The sequence below is a fragment of the Onychomys torridus genome, chromosome 1, assembly GCF_903995425.1.
Source record: "Onychomys torridus chromosome 1, mOncTor1.1, whole genome shotgun sequence".
Classification (NCBI taxonomy): domain Eukaryota; kingdom Metazoa; phylum Chordata; class Mammalia; order Rodentia; family Cricetidae; genus Onychomys; species Onychomys torridus.
In genome coordinates this window covers 116,010,847-116,032,611 of record NC_050443.1, presented here as the reverse complement: position 1 = coordinate 116,032,611, position 21,765 = coordinate 116,010,847, and the positions used below count along the sequence as shown (strand labels likewise).

General features: G+C 46.4%; 1 protein-coding gene across 1 annotated transcript in view; it reads left to right on the top strand.

Moving 5' to 3' along the window:
• The window catches only part of Tcerg1l (transcription elongation regulator 1 like), a 193,156-nt gene that overhangs the window by 153,157 nt on the left and 18,234 nt on the right, over positions 1-21,765 (top strand). The window contains exon 9 of the mRNA XM_036197367.1: positions 19,427-19,562. Coding sequence (XP_036053260.1) covers positions 19,427-19,562 — 136 coding nt within the window. The remainder of the gene's footprint in view (positions 1-19,426; positions 19,563-21,765) is intronic.

The following is a 21,765-nucleotide window of genomic DNA, read 5'->3' as shown; positions in this document are numbered from 1 at the left end:
TCATGTGGAAGTGAAACTGTGGACCTGTCTACAGAACTCATGTGGTACTTCATGATATAAAGGTATCTATCAAGGTACATTGTAGTTACTGCACAGCTGCATATGTAGGGATAGAATATCTATCTATCCTTTCTTTTTTAGTGTCTCTCACAAGGTCACTGGTCTGTCCTCTGTATACTGGGCATCACATACAGGGGATATACTGGGGCAATATAGGTGTCTAAGTCCTCAGAACAGGACAGAGGGAAGGAAGGATGTGGTTGCAGGTACCTTTATGAGCTGAGAAAAGTAGGGAATGAGACTTGAACGCTAAGCAGTACTTCTCAGGCTACGTTATAAACTTAGCTGTCTTTGGCCTAGGTAGGACCTAGATGGATATCCCACTGGAACCAGGGACTTACTTGGGACCATCAGGTACTTTCACCATTGCATCTAGCTTCTGTATCAATTACTCTCACCATCCAGAAATTCAAAGGCTTTGGTCAAGCAAGTTGACAACATTTTTTTAATGTCCCTTAGAAGAAGAAGCAAACACTTGGCATAACAAAGAATGGAACCTTGTTTCAGAAGCACTATCCATTTTCACCCCCTTGGTCCTTCATCCTGAGATATTTCAGTAAACAAAAGGATGATGCAAAAACTAGATGCTTGGCCACTGTGTCCCTGTCAACCAGCACTCAGGGTGGATTCTTCTCTCCAAGGAATGCCCCAGTTAGATTGGAGGGAGACCTAACTGAGTTCAGAATCAAGGAAAAACCCACAGAACTTTACAGAACTATGAAAGTTAAAGACAAAACACTGTCATTCAGCAGGGGGTGGGTTTCTTTTTAGTTTTTTCAAGACAGGGTTTCTCTGTGTAGCTTTGGAACCTGTCCTGAATCTTGCTCTGTAGACCAGGCTGGACTTGAACTCACAGAGATCTGCCTGGCTCTGCCTCCTGAGTGCTGGGATTAAAGGCATGCACCATTGCCGCCTGGCTGGCATGGTTTTTCTCATCCCTGGCTTCCTGCTGCATTGCCTCACTCTGGAGATGGTGCTGGCTGTGTGAAGAATGGGCTGCAATGGAGCAGGGACAGAGCTCTGTGTAACCCTGGGATCAAGCCTGTCATCCCAGTCTTGAGGGCCTTTGCTTTCTGACTGCCTCAACTCTTGCCCTTGAAAGGTTGCTTTGTGGGAGAATCAAAGAAATACCTGTGTGGCCACAGTAGATTTTTTATCCAGGGTTGTTGGTGGTTCAAGGGTTCAAGGAATGGGAGCAAAGGCAGGTTTTATTGTTGTTTTGTTTTTTGTTTTGTTATTTGTTGTTGCTTTTGTTTTGTTTTTGGCTTTCATGTCTACAGCATGACTGTCAGCCAAGCTGTCCCAGCTGGTCTGTGCACAAGTGCACTGAGTTTGAAACCCGAGACAAGCTCCCTGTGGTGCAGGGGAAATGGACTGGCCTCGGATTCTGAGCAGTTGGCATTTAAATAACAGCAAAACATTAATTTTGGTTTTAATCATCTGAATGACTGCCAGAATCAAAAACTGACTTTGAAACAAACCCAGATGTTTCCTGCAGAGCCGTACCAGTTCCTGCTCTTGTGCATGTCTGCATCCACTGCAGCTGTGGGAGGTGCTGGTGACTGTCACTTGCTGGTGTGCCTCCAGGCTCGCCAGGTACTCACCCAGGGATGCCTTGGTGAGACTCTGTAGGTAGGAAAATATTCGGTAGCCAGGAAGCAGCCAGATGGAGGACCCAGCATATTCCAGAAAGCTCTGGAAATCATTCATTCCTGATCCAGTGTGTAGAGAGAGGCTGGGTACACCCTGTATGTGCAGAAGGTGGGCCATCTCTGTGCATGCAGAAGGCTAGTCTTCTCTGTGTGGCATAAGGTAGGCCCTCCTTGTGCTCACAGAAATCCAGCCTTCCCCTGTATGTGCAGAAGCTGAGCTTTCCCTGTGTGTGCAGAAAGTGGGCTTCCCCTGTGTATGCAGAAAGAGGGCTTCCCCTGTGTGTGCAGAAAGTAGGCTTCCCTTGTGTGTGCAGAAAGTGGGCTTTCCCTGTGTGTGTTGAAGGGGGGTCTGCTCTGTGTGTAGAAGACAGTCTGCCTTGTACCTCACTGAAGGCAAGCCTGTTGTGTCTACAGCCCCACCGTGATGCAGTTTCTCACCACACATTTTTTACAGTGCCCATGATACCTCATGGCTCAGTACTATTGGTCCTCACTGCATTTGGCAAATGGCATTTCACAGGTCTGGGCACTGTTTGCATTCGATATTTTAGAATTTGGTGTACGCAGCAAGGAATACGCCCCCACGCATTTTTCTGGATTCACTTCAACTTGACCTGCCCCTTTAGTATAAATAATAATATTTTCCCTCTTCAAAAATCACTGAACACGTTCTTGCAAGGGGTGACTACTGGCCCAATATGTCATGATAGGAAATAGGCGGCTAAACGATTGTGATGGTGGTTCTAGATTCTTCTCTACCCCTGCATTTCTGATGAGCCCTGGCACAGCTGATACCACTTGGGGCATTCAGATGCAGATGGAATTAAATTGATTGTGCAGATAATGTAGGCACAAATGATACTTTCCCTAAAATTCCCTTGGAGGAGAAATATGTCACAATGACAAGCTTTCAAAACACAAAAGTATTTTAAACTACCTGGTGAGTGCCATTTCCTGAAAGCTTGTTATTTACTATTTAGTGGAATGTGTTCCTGATGCAAACTTATCCATCTTCCCTGGGACCAGAAAATTGACTCACTGCTGCATGTCCCATTCTCAGGCAGCGCTCGGAGGGCCTCCCCGTCTCTACCTTCTGAAGAGTGCATCTTTTTATAGTTTGGGTCTCTTCTTGGAGTGAGCTGTCTATTTTAGGGAGCTGGGGCTTTATTTCAAATTCAAATGAAATTATTTTGAGGGGACCCAGCAAAAGTATGTCATCTGGTTTGGAAATCAGAATGGAAGTAACCATGAAACAGTACAGAGAAGTTTTCTTGGGCATACTTGGCAGCTTGCCCCTTCCTGAGAAGCTAGGCTTTGCCACTCAAGAATGAGGGTTCTCGATGAGTCAGTGAATTTTGTCCTTCAGTTACTATTAGCGCATTGGCTTTGATAACATTTTGACATTTGCAGGACACCAGTATAGATGCCTTACGTGAGGTTGACTAAAAGATGGGACATTGTTTATTGCATTGGCCTCTAACCTTTTGGGATGCAATTGATGGCTTTGGATGTACAAAGCTGACTGTCTTCTGCCATAAAATTATCAGGTCAAGTAGAGTGTTGTTATCTTGATTATCAACTTGGCAGGGTTTAGAATCACCTAGGAGACATACCTATGCAAATATCCATGAGGGTGTTTCCAGAAAGGTTTAGCTAAAGGGATAACACCCACCCTGAATGAGGACAGCAGCATTCACTGCCTGAGATTCCAGATGATAGACACAATGTGGCCAGCTGCTGCAGTTCTCTGCCACCATGCTTTCCTTGCCATGATGGACTGTCCCCCCCATGCTATGGGTCAAAATAAACTTCTCTTTAACTTGATTTTCTCAGGTGTTTTATCACAGCTACAAGAAAAGTAACTAATATGGGGACTTTATGAGGTCACATATAGCTCTCCTTGAAGACCCAAGATGCTGGGATGAGTAAGAAATGGCCTTATGTCACCCTGTTGCTTTCTCCAAATCTGCCTCTATTCATCTACTCCCAGAAACCAAGAGTCTCCAGATGAAGCTATGGTGTAAAGCAATTTCAGACCACTTAGGAAGAGGTGTTCAGAGACCTCCCACCTTTGTGTACTTGAGATTCTCTCCCAGAAATTGTATGGCTAAGATTTCATCTTCTTGTATGCCTGTACCCCAGACTTGACCCTATGGCAAGATGAATCCCTTTCAGAACAAATTAAAAATGTCATTATCCAAAAGCCAAACAAAAGAATGTAATAGAAACCTTCAATCCCAGGCCAACATGGCCAAGATGGGAGGTTTAGAAGCTCCCAGTCCTTGGATAGTCTTCAAGTCAAATCTATCCCTGGGTAGTGTTGCCTGTGGGAGGGTGAAAGAGGTGCCCCTCTGCAGCTAGAGAACTGCTGCCGCCTGGTCAGCAGGAAGGGAGTGAGCATACAGAGCCCCATCCTCTAAGTGTGAGCTGAGCCCATCTCCTTCCTACCCCAGTGTCTTAGTCCCTCTTCTAATGCAGTGACAAATCACCATGACCATGGGAACTTATAAAAGAAAGTATTTAATTGGGATTACAGTTCCAGAGGGTTAGAGTCCATGATGGTGGAGCACAAGCATGTGGCAGGAACAGCCAAGAGCTCACATCTTGATCTACAAGTAGGAGGCAGAGAGAGAAAACACCTTGGGAGTGATGTGGATCTTTTGGAACCTCAAAGCCCAGAGTGACATGCCTCCACCAACAAGGCAACGTTTCCTAAGCCTTCCCAAACAGTTCCGCCAACTGGAGACAAAATATTCAAACATATGAGCCTATGGGAGCCATTTTGGAAAAAATCAGCTACTGAAAGTGGGAAGTATTTTAAAATTCTGTAAGACTATGTTTTGAAAACACATCTCTAAAGATGCCTCTTGGGGTTGGGGATTTAGCACAGTGGTAGAGTGCTTGCCTAGCAAGTGCAAGGCCCTGGGTTCAATCCTCAGCTCCACAAGAAAAACAAAAACAAAAACAAAAAACAAAACAAAACAAAAACAAAAACAAAAAGATGCCTCTGGATGACAGTAGACTTCTCTGCCTCTCTATGCTAGCCCTAGTGGTCTGCCTAATACCCTGGGAACCTTGTGAGACAAAAAGAGTGTGAGGTCTTGGTGGTCTATGACATGTATGGTGATGAACAAAATATTCACCTCCATTTACCTTTTAAGTAATCCCTTGCACTTAATTCACTCTTGTGGGTAGCCAATTGATTCTACACAGAAATCTGTGCCTTTATAAATGGTGTTGGGTCTATGCCATCTATCACTAAGATGTCCACACAGGACCCTTCATTGACATCTGCCTGTGAGAAGATTGAATGCAGAAGCAGCGATTTGTCATGTCACTTCAATTTGCCTTTTTAAGCTACCAAATGAACAGTCCTCTGAATTTACTTATATTTTCTGAAAGTGACAAAGAAACCCACGTACTTCTTTGTCATTAATTGGGGAGCATTTGTCAGGAGACCACTGTATTACAGCCTTTGGTGCTATGTCTGGACATAGGGCTATTTCCCTGTAGGTGAGGACAGGCAGAGTTCTTATTTCCCATCAAGCTTTTCATTTAAACTGAGAGAATCTGAAATCTGGCTGGTAAGAAGTTTGTCTAGAATGGGGTCTAGAGTGTCTGTCCTATGATTGTTCTTCATTGGTTCTCATCTATACCCTACTTGTCTGCCATCCATCTCACTTATACCCATTGTATAATGAGTACTTGTCTTTCATTGGCCACATGATCTTCATCCTGTGTAAGCAAGGGCTGACTGGTATCCTTGGGATGGTCCAGGCTGGCAGAGAGATTCTAGTTAAAATCGCAGTGTGGTACTTCTGATCTGCCATCTCAGGACTAGAATAGCCTTTTGCAGAATCTCTTCCAATGAGGGTTTGTTTACACATTCTGTTCAGGACCCCTATAGTTTGGTGGTTGCTGAAGAACTTTGGGCCTTCCTGGACTCTGTAGCACAACCCTGTGCACATGCAGGCCCTTCCTCATGGCTGTGGAGCATCATCAAGCCACTCTCACATGAACAAAGGAAAACATTTCCTCTCCACCCCAAGGTTCTATCCGACTGGGTTGTCAAACTGTGTGTAGGGCCCTGCATACAATGTCCTAGTATGTTTCAGGTCTAGATACTTTCTGTACCCATCTTGCTAGTGAGATGCAGATTTCTGAGACATTGCTAGCCTTGCATCTCTTACTAGGTGACCACACAGGGTCTCAGGTCTACTATGAAAGATTGAGACTCAGGAAGGCAGGCAAAGCAGATGGATGAGTTTGGGAATGGACACCTTCCCAGATGATGTGACTCTAGCCCATCCTCATTTGTCATGAACTGAACAAATGTCACCACTCAGTATGTACAGGTTTGGGGCTGCACAATGGCATGGGGGAGGCTAGTCCATGGTCTGGGGCCTCAGGGTAATGTTGTGCTGGCTTCTGGTTCTGGTTCTGGGGACTGAGTCCCTCCCTTTAGCAGCCAGTTTTAAGGACCAGAACTGCTTTGCTCTTCTCTTCTGCACTGTCCCTCTTGCCTGGGATCCAGGGCACTTCCCACTCTCAGAACTCCTAGCTCCCACTGATCGTCAAGTTCCAAGGCCCCAGTGTAGCTGTCCACACTGAGAGGGAGATTTCAGTTGTTTCTTAGCTTCCTTCAGGAATACCAGCATCCCAGAGACCCAAAGGACAATTAGGATTTCTGAAATGGCTGCAGTTCTTTGGAGTTGCTAGCCAGTTTCTTAAGTGGACAGGTAGCTTGTAAGGTATGTGAAACTGAGTAAGCCAAAGCTGGCTGGTTGGTGCTCAGTGGAGGGCTGTGGCATGTTTCCTTTCTAGGGGGCCCATCAACCTTCAGTAATCTTGTAGGAGTCATCTAACCAATGTTTATTGTGTGATACTTATCTGCCAGTGGTTCCACATACGTCACCACAGGAATACTGAAGGATGCTGTCAAGTGGCGAAGGATATCCACATTTTTTTTTTATAAAATAGATTGTCAACAGCATAGAACATCCCAAACCCTTCAGAAGCACTATATAGCTATCTAAGCCCCATTCTGCTCATCTTCCATGAAAGACACTGTGTTTTCCATGTGATAAACAATAGGTTAATTTGGATCTGTGTGGTTGTTACTCTATGATAGAGACTACTCAGTTTCTGGGAGGAAGGTGGTGATAATTCTAGGTGATCAATGGCCAGCAAGGCAAGGAAGCCAGCTGAGTGATCCTGAGGAGGGAAGCTGCCTGAGGGCCTTGCCTGGAGGCAGGATAGCACCAATGAGTGGGCAGTGTGAGGGAAGCATGCAAGGCATTTGTAGTACCCAGGTTGGACAAAGCCATTCCATCGAAGCAAACAGGCCTGGAGCTGATGGGAGAGGGAAGGCAAGCCACTCTCGTGCTAACGCTGCTGGAGCAGACCCCACAGTGAGGAGGACAAATGAGTACTTCCAGTCTCACAGCAATGCTTATCTTTAATTACAGAAGAATTCAACACAATAAACATAATACACCTCACCCTCACATTTCAATTTCCCTATTCCCACAGCCTCCAATCACCTGACATGTCTCGGCAAGGGCCTCTCTATATTGGGTTGGCCTGTAAGCATGTCTGGATGTGGGGGAGCTCTAGTTCATAGCTCCACAGCGATTCCGAAACAAACCCCAAGTACTGTCCAAGTTTCATTTGTAAATATTTTAGGATAATGGCTTCATATAAGCATTAAAAGTAAACCATTGATAATGTCTTTTGACATTATTAGGTGGTCTCCAGTCCTAGAATGTTCAAGCTTCCTTGATTTGTTTTCTTTTGCAATTTCATGCCTTAAACAAGCGTCTCAGTCAAGTTCAGAACCTGCATCTAAGTTTCCATCTAAGTTGGTATAAGTTTCTTTTAACCTATAGACTTGTCCTATCCACTCTTTATTTCTCACTAAAGACATTAATATTTCTTTACAGAGAAGGGTGCTGTGTAGTCTGGACCCATGATACTGTGTACCTGGAGTCACACAGACACCAGATTCAGGTTTGGTTTATGGTGGGCAAGCATGTGTCCTGGTGGTGCTGCGGAGCTCCACCAGAAGGAGACCACACCTGGCTCTGACTTTCTGGGATGCAGCAGGTGATTTGATCTGTTCATTCTTTCCTTCAAGACTGCTAAACACTGGTGTCTGAATTTTGTCATTTTGTTTGCACCTATGAGTTTTACTATAGTTGCTGTTGTTTTAAATTCATTTATTACTGTATGTGTTTATGATGTGGCAGGGGGCATGTCATATGTGGAGGTCAAGGGCAGCTTTGTTGAGTCAGTTCTTTCCTTTCACCTTTACAGGGGGTTCAGGGATCAAACTCAGTTCATCAGGCTTGTGTGCCAAGTGCCTTTACGCACTGTCCTAGTTTCTGCAGCTGCAATGAAACACTCCGCAGCAAGCCTCTGTGGGGAGAGAGGATTGACTTTAGCTCATGGTTCCAGGTTTCTGCTCATACTTATCAGGAAGTTCTGAGCAGAGAAATAATGAATGCATATGTGCCCTCTTGCTGGCTTGCTGTGTTCAGCTCCATTTCTGCATGCATGCAGTTTCAGGATCCTCTGAAATCTGAAGCCTGGGTAATGGTGCTGAGCACTCGCAGTGGGATGGATTTCCCCAATCAGGTAAATGAATTAAGACCATCACTCTAGATATCCCCACAGGCTGACCCAATGTAGAGAACTCTTTATTGAGAGTCTCTCCCCAGATGATTCTAGGTGCTTCACAGGCTAAGTGCTTGATGTCCTGCTCTCAAAGCCAGTTTCCAGAGCAGCCTGAGTGCTCCCAGGTGTCCTCCACAGATGATCTGCTTGTTACAAACGCCTAGGTTTCAACATAGGTGATGTGTTTAAAATGATGGTAAGAAGTGCTCCTTGGTGATTATTGATTAATTGTTGCAGGTCTGAGGTGTATGCTACCAAAATATAGAGGTGTCTTTCCACATCTGGACACTTTCTTGCCTGTGTTTTGCTGTGTTCTGTGGCACCATTGTTCATCTCATTGGAGACTCTAAGCCTACTCCTTAGCTCATCTTCACCCTTTATGACACCACTTTTTTGGCATCCTGGTTCTCTCCCTTCTTCACTTCTAATTCTTTATATATGTCTGTTTATTATTATGGTGCATATGTGTGTGCATGGTGTGTGTGTGTGTGTGTGTGTGTGTGTGTGTGTGTGTGTGTGAGAGAGAGAGAGAGAGAGAGAGAGAGAGAGAGAGAGAGAGAGAGAGAGAGAGAGAGAGAGATGTTGTGGAGGTGTTCAGAGGACAACTTTGTGGAGGGTTCTCTCCCATCATCTTTATGTGGGCTTCAGGGGTTGAACACAGGCTTGTATCATTAGGCAGTAGGCCTCTTTATACCCATGGAACAGTCTCACTGACTCTCAATTTCTATTTCTGTTAAGACATCATCGCCCTTGGTCACACTTGTGTTCTGGCTACTGTTTTTCCTCTCTAATGTTTTTCTTTTGTTTTTAAACATTTCCTAGATTTTCTTAGACCCCTTTTCCAAATCTTTTTTTCCCAATTGTCTTCTCCCTCCTGTTTTTGCTCTTTCTCATGCTGTTACTTAGTAGCATCTATCATACTTTTTCTGAACATTTTAGCTCAGTTTCTGTAATTAGGCTTTACTCGGGCTCTTGAGTGTGCTAACCTTGCTTTATTGCTGGTAGACACACATTTTGTCCATGTTCTCATCTGGGCACTGGCTGTGAGTGGGACTAGGCTTCGATTTGGTTGTCCATGCTGACTTTATGTTGTGATGGGGTAGATCTGGGGCTGTGCTCCTGAGCTTGGCCCAGCGCCCTCTCCTGAGTAAAGGACAAAGGGGTCCTGTGTTTGGGGTCCTGTGTTTGGGCTCCATGCTCTCTTCCCCAAGGCTTCCTTTGCCTAGCCTTCCCTGTGTTGTCTCTGGTGCTTCTGTCTATCCTAATTTTTCTTCAGTGAATGTCTTATCTGGGAAAGGGCTTTCACAGCCCCACCACTGTGGTCTCCCCTCGAGCTCATAGACTTTCCTGCAGTTTAGACACTACTCTATCAGCTATAGTTTTGAAGAGATGCTTAGGCTGAGGTCAGGCTTTCTCCAACCCTAAGACTTTCCTCACTGTGGGGTTTTAGACTTGCTAGTGCTCAGGGCCTTAGGGTGTGGAAGCTGCATCTGCCTTCTTCTTAGACAATTGCCTTTACTGAAGACCTGTGAGGGGCTGTGATCAGGCGGTACCCATTCATAATTCAGTGTATCAAGAAGTCTGCAGCTTTTTTGGTTTGTTTTTCTTGCAGTTCTGTCTGCTTTGGGCTATAGATTTAAGAAGGTTTTAAAAAGTAGCCCCTGCCTTTCCTGTATTGAGCACACAAGGCATCTTTACACTTCAAGTCAGATTTCCAAAGAGCCTTGTATTCTGAGATGCATGTGCCCATGATCTGTTTCTTTTCTCCAATAGTCCCCAAACGGTATACACCAAAAATGACCACCATCATCATTATCATCACCATCATTGCCATCATCGACATCACTATTATGCTGCCTGGAGGCCGCAGGCAGAAAAGTGGGTTTTTTATTGTTATAGTTTGCTCTGTAAGTGGTTGATCAGGTACTGGCAGTCATGTTCCAAGCACCCACCCTTGGCCAAGACCTAAGCTGGTTGAGGGCTTCCTTAGAGGTAAGTACAAGCTCCCTAAACAAGCTTGCATGGGAAGTTTGTGCTGTATGTAGACAGTAATAAATGTCAGCTTGCAGACCTACCACCTTCATGTGCTTCCAATGAGATGCTGCAGGGTCGCATTTTAGAAGCACATATCTGCTAGTGATTAAGGACCTATATATTCTGAGAAACCTTCCAGATTTAGCTAGTCCAAGCACTAGAGCAGTGTAAGAGGGATATAGTACTCATCAGAGACACCCATGAACCAGGTGTTCCAGCCAGTGCCTTCTGCCTGGTCAGCTATAACGATGTCTTGCTTCTGGTGGTTCTGGGAGTTGGAACTCCAGGCTCACTAGGATTCTGTCACAAGTCAGAAAAAGCTGCTACCACCATCAATCAGATCAATACCATTTGCAGATCAGACATTATACTAAGCAATTTGAATACTTAGAGGGCTTGATATACAGAGAATTTATAAGCAAAACACCTTTCAGCAGATAATTCATAACCAAGGCACTCATGGCCTCTAAATGACAAAAGCCTTTGCCCCCAGCATACTGTAGGACCCAGCACAGCTGTGTCCTGACTTCACACTCCAATCACTCTTCATTCTCCTCTCTGTCTAGTGTGGCTCCTGATGTATACTGACAGTCATAACCACAAGGTCAGCAGATGCTGGAAGACATGAATAAATGTGACCACATAGAAGACACTCAGGACAGCTAGCTAACCAGCCATTTGAGGCCTTCCTGGCCTAGGGCATAGTAGATAAGGGGTTTGGTGAACCCTGGGAGCCTTCCTTGTAAATCATCAAGAGAGTGCAGAGAAACAACTCTGCTCAGCTCCTTGTGTATTTCCTCTGCTTAGAACCTTGTGTATTTCCTTTGCTTAGAACGGTGCCTAGGCCCCACAGTTTAAATTTTGCCTATGGCTATAATACACCTCAGAGAAGCATCTGTCCTGATGACAGCATGGACTTTGAGTCCCCACCTGAACAGTTTGGGCAGAGCTGAGGCTCCCTTGCTCTGGTCTTTTCCAGAGTCCCAGAGCCCCAGATTGATGAACCAACCTGCTTTACAGCTGCCAGAAGCATACCCCTGCACGGCACAGCATGAAGGCTAAATGCCAGACACAGAGATCGCTCAAAGTATGCTACATCTGAAGATCATTTGTAACACTGCACAAAAAGATGTCGGAGGCCCCATAAGGCAAAAAGATTCACAGAATCTTTGATTCCTGCAGAATTTTATATTGTGTCTAAGACCAGAGTTACAGGCTGGTGATATTTTGATGATAAGTTCCAACCATTTTTGCTGGAAGACAGAATAGTTCTCCCCATCCATTAAATCAAATGAAAGGGGATATGTTCCCAGATGTACAGAAGCTGGAACTCAGTTGGGGAGGAGCTAGTGTGGTAGATGGCCAAAGTCCCCATAGCCAATGACAGTAAAGAATTATCACCAGTGCCACCACATAGTCACCATCTTCCCAATTGTCATCATCACATCATTCATATCATTACTGTCATTAGCACCATCACCATGATCATTGTCACCAACATCATTGCCATCAGGAATTTTACCATCATTGCCACCATTACTAACAGCATCACCATCATCACCATTATCATTGCCATCATCACCATTATCATTGCCATCATCACCATTATCATTGCCATCATCACCATTATCATTGCCATCATCACCATTGTTACAAAATCCCAAATCAATATCATTGACCCAGTGTACTTAGCCATTTAAGTACATGATATCAATTTAAAGGGGATATTACACAGAGAATTGTAAACAAATACCAGACAGTTTTTATCTCATTGAATTTTTCAAAATCTCAAATGGCAGATACTATCAGTATTTAAACTTTATGGCTAGAAAGATGCAGAGAAGAAACAGAGTCCAAGGAGAGTTGCCTGAGGTCACACTACATTTTAGGGTGAGGTCTAAGGTGTGTGAGACCATAGAGAGCAAACTTAACTAGTGTTCAACATTCGTCCCCCTCACCCCACAAGGGAAACCCTGTTTTATTGCTGTTGGAAGCATAAAGGCGGTGGGAATGGAGCAATTGGTGCACCCCATGGCAGAGCTAACTCATGGACTGCTGGGACATCCAGCCTTATTTGAGTCCTACTGTTTCTCTCTCAGCTCCTGACTTGTGTGCAGCAATGAAAAATCTCAACTAGGGTTCATTTGTAAAGACAACTTCTTGTCATAAGTTCTTTGATTGCTTTCATCAGCAACAGTAGAGCCCCATAGCCACACATTCAGAAGACTTGCCCAATGTGGCAGTAACTGCACACTGGATACCATCTGCAGTCACCAGTCTGCAGTGCTAAGACAAAAGCTGGGATAGGCTTGGCTGTGAGGACTTGGGGCTTATAGGTGCCATAAGAAGGAAATCTGAAGACAGCAAAACCTATTCTCTTTAGGAAGTGGACCTGGAATTCTACTATATTCAGTGTTTTCAAGGAAGTTGCGATCACAAAGTCAAATACAGGAATTTACATTGTTGGTGATGAGGTATAACAAGCCCTTCGCTGCCCACAGACACCTAGGGACTGTGCTCTGCAGTGTGAGGAAACAGATGTGGCAATGGCTCTTTAAGAAAGACCAAATGTGTCACCATCTTGCATAGAGACTTCACTATGGGGACAAAAGAGTTCAGCTACTCAAGGCAGGTACCATGTATCACAAAGACAGCCAGGTGACACGCAGAAGCTCAGTTAGCCCCGAGTGGACAGAGGGCAGGATGACATCTGAGAAGAAAGAGCACATGGCAAAGATGCTCCAGAGGAGTGGGAGAAGCGGGTATGGACTTCACAGGGAAGTTCTGTGAGTGACGAGGACATGAGAGGCTTGTGGTTCCTGGCACAAGGTTGTGCCCAGAAGGCACATATGAGAGCCACAGACATGGGCTGTGAGGCCTGGAATGCAGCGAACATTGTAATGACACAAGCCAGAAGGCATCCAGGGAAACACTGAGGAGTCTATAGTAAGTAGGGACACACCAGGAGAAACTGAGATCTGCACAGTTGAGGGAAAATGTAATACCAAAGTCCAGGGAGCTGGGTGTTCACTTCCGGGGACATGGGGGAGAAGGCAGTGTTGTCTGGAAAGATCTGATCTGCATACCACACTCCAAAGTCCCCCAGAATCCTAACTTCCAGCCCGACTTCCCTCATGCTAACCACTGAAAGGAGCTGGGCCAATCTCTCAAAAGTTCCCCTGTGTTTTACCCACTGAAGACAGGCCCTGCTCTGTTGCTGCACGGCTCTGTTGAGGAAGAGGAAGGGTAATGAATGCAATGCTAGTACATTCTAGGCAGCCTTTCACAGCTCAGCAGTCCATGGCAGGCCCTTAAACACACCCAAACAAAGCACAAACAGGGTGTAAACACTGGTAAGAGAGCAAGGCTTCCTGGACAAGTTCACACGGACCTGCTAGTGTCAATATGACAGAGAAAGTCAAGTGCTCTGGGTTTGGATGCAGTAACAAAACCGTGTTCCTCACCTTGCAGCAGGGCTTCTAGTGAGGTTCATTGTTTTCTTGGTCAGTTGGCACCTCTTTACATCTATGACTCCATCATTATGTATCCCACTCTAGATGGTAAGTGGTCCTAAATATCCATCAAGGAAAGAGTCATTCATGAATCATTTCTTATCTAGTAAATCATGTCTGAAGTTTGTTTGAAGAGACATAGGTGAACCTTGGTTCTGTAAAATCTGGAATTCTGAGTCCCAAACCACTAAATAGGTATGTGCTCCAGGGCAGACCAGCTAAGGTTTCCAGAGATAGTACTGAGGCATTCCTCTAGAGTCTACACCTCAAGGTTAACAAGGCCAACTAAGAAGAGTGTCAGGACTAGGGAAGCTGACACCAGCATGCTCTATTGGGATCCTCATATCCCTGAGAATGAAAAGTCTAATCCTGGTAGGCCAAGAAGACTGTTGGAACCTGGTCCCTGTTGACCTCTAGCCCTGCCCTCTCCTGGGCATCCCTCCCCAGGGCTCCCCTTTTACTCTCTGGAACATTATTAGATGTCATTTTCCTGGGTTTGGAATGTTCTCCTGGATACCCACAGTGCCCCTTCACCTCTGCAGCATTTGTTCCAGGAGCAGCCCCAGACCCTCCCCCATTCCAAGTGTCTTTCCTGTTTCACACCCGATTTTGTACAAGTAGTGTGTTCTGTGTCCTCTCCGTGGAAAAGGAGCCTTAGTGGAGAGACCATTAGCTTAGTGCTGGGAGCAGGAGTCACTGCAGACACCAGCAGACCCTGCTAAAAGCAGGACCCGTGTGCCTCTGGCTGTGCCCTTTCAGTAATTCTAGTCCAGTCTCATGGTGGCTGTGTGGAGTGAGAAGTCTCTGTGGTGTCTAGATCCTGCCACTCAGGATCCTGGGCTGGAGAGGCAGGCCTCCCAAATGCCTGCCATGTCAGAGAGGGGTCACTTGGCCTAATAATGATCATACCTTTCTGACCTCAACTGGGGGTCATGTCTCTCTAGTATTCATACCAACTTTCATAAGACAGCTCAGACCCCCAGGTCAGGGACTCTATCCCTGCATGGTGGCTCCTCATGGTGCAGACACCAATTGTGAACGGTCTCTAAGGTCTTCATCCACATCTGTTGCTATAACTGAATGAGTATCAGAAACTAGGTTATTCATGAGAAATAGAGGTTAATCTAGGTCAAAAGCTGGAGGTTAAAGACTTGAAAAACTGAGTCCTGCAGTGTCATGGAACGTCACAGGGGGACACAGAATATACTTGCTACCTCAAGAATCTTCATAATGAAGCCACTCACACCATTGCCCTGACCTTATCCAACCCTAATCACACACTGAGGGGTCTACCTATCCATTGTCTGTCTATATTTCCCCAGCAGTGTGATGAGGCAGTCTATCTGCATATCGGCTCACATATCTATACATGGCCAGGCATGTGGGGGATCCATGACCTTCCTTTAGGTTAGGTTTGCTAGTTTCCCAAAATTTCACAAGACTCACCAAAAATGATACGCTTGTGAGTTCAGTTTCCCAAAAAGGAAATAACTCAGCAACAGCCAGTGGAAAAGGCTGGTAAAATCAGGACAGGTCCCAAGGACAGGAGCCTTGTCTTGGAAGAGGAAGTGTGTGCTGCCTGCACAGGGGGCTGGTGTGATCCTCTCCAGAAAGTGCCAAAACCTCACTATTCAAGAGTTTTATTTGGGTTTCACCAACTGTCAATGATTGGTTAATTCACTAGTGGAAATATTGGATTCCACGGGAAGTCCCTAACCATATCCTGGTTAGGGTGGTGGCTGGGGCTGAGTTCCGAACCACTAACCACATGGCCGATGGATCTAGCAGGACAGGCTGGATTACCTCATTGGTAGCAGCTCAAGTATGGTCCTGTTTGGACAGAAACAGACCCTCTGCTCAGTCAGGACACTCCCTTCTCTGCCAGGAATTCTGTCAAAGCCCTGACAAGTACTGTCACAGGTCCAGGTCAGGAGGGACCAGGCCACCTACTCTACCCATTACCACACTGCACACTGGCCCCAGGGAGGTAAGAAGGTCACTCACTGGCCATTAGCTCAGCTGCAAGAGCTGACGTGTCATGTGGATGTGCCCTGAGACAAAAGTACATCAAGGTCCTGGGACCCACTGGGAGCTCCAGCTGGTGTCTGGCAAGGCCTCTAGGCTAGTTGTGGCAGGGCCTTCAGACTGGTGGTGGGCACCTGCAAAACTGAGACAGATAGAGGGGAGGCTGGCTGGACACACCTCTGTCACTAAGACTACTCCCCTGGCCTCATTACCCAACACTGGCAGAGATGAGCTCACTGTCCATTTGCAGGGCCCTGACTTCAGATCTTCTTACGAGACAGGGGACAGCTGCCTTTGGCATTACCTACTAATAACTGGTTGGGTGACAACAAAAGAGGCCTGTTCACCACATCTGTAGGAGTGGCAGCAGGAAGAGTACTATAGACCCACCAGGCCACAGCCTCAGTGAGGAGTCAGAGATGAAGCCCCAGTGTAACAGGATGTAGTGATGTGTCCTTGGGGTGGGCCTCTGGCTACCACTCCCTACACTGTATCAGTCCAGCTACTTTGCAGGAATAGGAGGCCTTCAGGCTGTCCATTGTCCATGGTGGAACATGAGAGGAGAGAAACTGCTGTTGTCTGGGGCTGCTGCAGCCAAGGGTTACCACCCTGTATAGAGAAAAGCTGTTGTCTGGAGGAGGTAGTGTTGTCAAGACAGTGACGGCCCTTATGTTCAACCATTTTGGTGAGGTAGAGTCAATGGGACCCATCACATCACAGAATTGTGCTGCAGTCATGTCAAGATCATCTCGTTAGAACTTCATCTCTCACTGAGAATAAGATCCAGAGATTACCACAGCTTGTCTGTGCACACAGGCAGCCTCACTGTGAGGTGCAGAGCATGTTGAACACATGACGTGTTCACATTGATGCTTTTTCTCTTGAGCCCATCACATCCATGGGACTCTCCCCAAGAGCTAGCATCTTCCCAGACAACAGCTGTCACTGCACAAGGTGGTGGCCTCATTTCTCTTCTCTGATATTAAATCCAAAGGTCTTCTATTCCTGCGAAGTTGCTGGTATGATAGGATAGTAAGAACACCATCCAGAAGCCCAGCCCAAGAACACCTGTACTAGGTCCTACAATGCTGGGACTTCAGATCTGTCTTCCCTTTGGCTTGTGTGTATGCACCACTCTTCAGTCCACACCCACCAAACGACATGGCCTGGGTGGGTGAGGTACCTGGCTTGCCCAAAGCTCTCTATGTCTTATACAATGCAGGTCATATTGTGACATGTGGATGTGAGGAGTGGCAAGGTTAGACAGCTCTGAGGGAATGACTTTTACTCTCCAGCAGCTCATGAGATGGGCACTGCTAATATCTTGTATTTGAACATAAACCTCATGGGTTTGCCTAACTGACCCTCTAGCTCAGGTTTGTGCATCTTCCATGTGGGAAGTATGGCAGAGGACACTGATGATGAGATGGGCTAATGACCCAGGCTTGCAGAGTGAACTGAGCCCACTAGAGTACCACACACAGCTGTTTGGGAATTGCCATTTTGTTGCCTGGGCAACTAGTTCAGCTTCTGGATGGCCCCACAGGGAGGAGCCAGGTAAAAGGAGGCATCTGAAAGGCTGTAGGTGAACTTGATGTGCATAGAGGGCTGGGCTGAGGAGCAGTCATAGGATGTCAGAGGCTCTCTGCAGGGATGGAGATGGAAACCTCAGGGATGGAGATGATCACTTCAACATCTTTCTGCCTAACAGAGGAAATAGGAGGCAAATAGCATGTTCTCCATTGGAGTTGGGAGACTCTGGGGTGCTGGTACCTAGAGCTGGGGAACATCTGTAGGTGAGAGGTTGGACAAAACCAAGCCCTTCAAACTTCACTTTGCAATAGGACATTTAACAAAAGCAGAGGAACAACAGGTTTGTTGTGTGGGACAACCGAGGGTTCTGTAAATACCCGACACCAGAGCAACATGCCATTGTGATATGGAACCAGTGTTCAGATGCCTTTCTCTCTGAGAAAAATTTGGAATGAAAAAGCTTTGACTCCCACAAGAATCACTCAGCTTTACCTTTTATTAAAGGTCCAAAGTCCATCCCATTCCAACACAAGAACCCGGAAATATGATCAGATCTTTACATTTGCCTCTGACTAATCCTGGCAAGCCAAGAGCCCCATGCTCTGGAAGGCAGCCGCTGGTTGTGAATGGAATATTTTGTTGGATAAGCAATAACAGGAAATCATGATGTGCTCAAGGCACAACAATACAAGCCTGGTTTCCACACTTCTATTTTGGGCTAATAGGAACTTACTACAAAGAAGTCCTAATTATAACTTTGCAGTCTGGCGTGATCACAGATCAACATAACTTTCCTTTTTCAGAATTTCTCCTTGTCACAGGGAAAGCAAAGATGGTACACTTTCCTGAAATAGCTGGTCTATAAATAAAGCCCTCTCATAGATTCAGCACCCCTTTGTTGCTCCTTCGCATAGTCCCCATTAATTTGGAATAATCCGTATTACAGTGTTATGAACCAAAACCCTTGTTAGGCACAGAATGCTGAATGCTCTCCATACATGGTAGACGCAACAACGGTTGTATTTCCATGAGGCTTAGCTCTGTGTGTCTCTCACAGGTGTTCCTCTGCTGGCATGAGCAGTCTGTATTCAGCGTTGTCAGTGTGACCTTATCATCACTAGCCAACATGACCTGAGAACACCAAAGATGAGGGTGCCTCAGAGGGTTTTCTCTGCTGGGGCTGTCCCTGCAGCACCAACTCTGCCTGTCACTTTGGACAGCCACTGTCATGGGCCTGACCACAGACAGATATGGGACTTGGGCTGGGGAACAGAGGAATCAGAGACGTCGGGGTAAGGCTGAGCTCTGGAGTGCAGTACAGTGCAAGGGCCAGCTGCATCCTCAAGGACAGGGGTGTCACAGCAGCCTGTCAGGGAGGGGAAGCCAGCATGAGGAATAATGGCACTCAGAAGTTTGGGGAGACTTCCAGATACTTCTAGAATAAGGCGGAGACCTATTAGGAGCCCTGCCACCTTGACAAAGTGGTCCTTCAGAAGGGTGGACCTTGCTTTCCCTTTTCTGTCTGTTCTTCAGGGTGTGGCCATTTCAGAGACAGCCCTGTGATTCTGCTCCAGCCATCATGTTCTTGGAACTGGGGGCTGCAGGCCAGTACTTTAATCTCAGTCTCCCTACCCAACACAGCAAAGGCACTTGCCAATTTAGCCCAAAGAGCTTTTCAACACTCTTGTTTCCTTTTTTACTCTTTTCTTGTTTTGTTTTCTTGGCTTGTCTGAGACAAGAGCTCACTCTCTAGTGTGGGCCTCCAGCCCATGGCAGTCTTGCCACCTCAGCCTTCACAAACCAGAATTGTAGACATGAGCCACCGGATCTGCCTCAAGATTCTTCATTCTGTGGAGAGTGCTCTCAGGGGGGTTTAAGGTGTCAGTGGGAACCAGTCAGATCTCTTGGTTAACTCTGCATCTTGTGTCCCTGAAGGACTGAAAGTTGTGAGAGCCCTGGACCAGAGGAGACGCCGCAAGTGGATAAGGGGCCACAGACGCCACCCCCACAGATTCTCCTGCCCCTGGAGGAGCGTGTGACCCATTTCCGAGACATGCTGCTGGAGAGAGGGGTAAGAACCCTGAACAACGCTTAGGGGACAGTGGCGGGGTAGGAGGCCTCTGGGGACCCTTGGGAAGGGCTGGTCTCCCCATTGCCCTTTTGTTTAGGCTGACAGGTGTTTAGAAGTGCATGGACTTGAGACCCAAGCAAACCACAGACACTGCCTCTGCTTCCTTTTTTAAAGGGGGTCTGCAAGGCATGGGCTGCTGAGATATGGGAGACTCCAATGTGGGAAAGATTCCTGTTGTCCTCAGGCCAGGCTTCAGGGCCTAAACTTCAGGGATGACCCCCTATGGGTATCTTAACCCCACAGGGAATCTCACACTTCTAGATTAATTAGACTGTTTTTAAATAAACTGATTTCTGAATCTCATTTTGAGTGGAGGGAACTGTATGCAAACCTCCTTCCAAGGACTTTTATTTCTTACTTTGGCTTTTGGGCACAAAAATGAGCCAGTACAATATTGTAGCTCAGTTGGATTTCTTCACAGAGTGCAGCTGAACACAGAAGGCAGTAATGAAGACTGTGTGAGGGTAATTGTAATGAATACGGTAATGGCCTTGTGAATCCAAAGCAAATTTCCAAACTCTGCAGTGGCATGCTTCTCCCAGCCAGGCTGTTTCCTAGAAACACCTTTGCCTTCTCTGCAGCAGATGCACAGAGGCTGCAGGGCAGGGGCTGTGGGGAGAGGGCAAGGCCTGGGTCATCACTCCCGCAGCAGGCCAGGCTCAGCTGGACTTTGGGTGCTGGCCACAGAAAGGAAGAATGGAGGCAGGGACAGCTCCTCCGGACTCCAGAAGAAATCATTCAGTCCCACCTGCCTTTCTGGCAGTTATCTCTTTCTTGGCATTATGAATATGAGCATGTACACCTATTTATGCACCATCTCCAGAAACAAATCAAGCATCTCAGTCTCAGAAACTGGAAGGGCCAGAAATGAATGGATTCAGGCTCCTCATTCATGCTTAACAGTGGAGCCCAGTGGAAACTTTCTCATGCAAGCCTCAGTCGGGTCCCTTCATTGGGGCGCTTCCTCAGTCCACTCTGGGACACTCCACATGGGCTCCTGACTCTGCTGTGGTGCAATCACTCTTGCCATACTAGATCCCAGGGTATCCAGGATCTCCTGGACCCTTTCCCTGGGATTTTGTAGGTGTCCTTGGAGGCTGTTTAGGCTGTGACTGGTGTCTTACTCTTGTGTCCCTAACTGGCTTATGCAAGAGCCAGAGGAGCCCATGGAGCGTGTGAGGAAGGAGTGTCCACTGTAAGGGCTGTTGTTTGTTTTCCGACTCAGCACTCTTGGCCCCCACAGAAGTAGGATGGGGTGGGGGCCACCAGGAGAATGGAGCACCACATCCATCTCCCCCAGGGCTGAGTTCCTGTGTTTGGCTCCATGGCTCCAAGAGATGCTCTCATGCTGTTAGACCATCTCAGCCTCCTCCTTTACTCTGAAAAGCTTCCAACAGAGAAGACGCTGCATGATCATTTCTGTAGGATTTTAACCAGCTGGTCCAGTGTGTCACCATGAATTATTTAAAACTTTTACATTTATTTATTTATTGTGCAAGCGTTTGTATGTGTGCATGTGTAACATACACACATCAGACAGAGTAAACATGCTGAAGTTAGAAGAAAAGTTGAAGATGTCTTCTCTCTCCTTCTACCTTGTGGGTCCTAGGGATTGTACTCAGGTCTTGTAATTCCATAGACAGAACCTGTATCTACTAAGCCATCTCTCTGATCATGAACTTTGGAGAAATACAAAGGGAAATTTCACGCCATCATTTTGTCTAACTTTCAATACTGAATTTTGGCAATCATTGAATCCAATGTACTAATGAAGTCTTCTGGTAATTGCAGGGATAGAGTAGGGAACTACCACTGCCTTCTTGGGCAAAAGAGTGGGTGGGATAAGCTCATAGAGCCCTAAGGGTCTCCAAAGTCTTTGCTGGAGGAATTGTACTAATGATACTTCAGTGCATGCTTAACTCATCAGGGTGGGTGATTCAGTTCAGACTTTGATTTTGAGAGGTTTATATGAAAATCAGCAAGAACAATAGGTGTCTGAGAAGCAATGGCCCAGTGCTGTGCTGGCTCTGAAAGGTCCGAGAGCCCCTTCAGTTCTGGAGTAGAACAGGCCAATCTAAGTTTACTGCCCCATCATAAAGCAATGCTACCACCTGCAATACTCAGACTTTATAAAATATGCCAG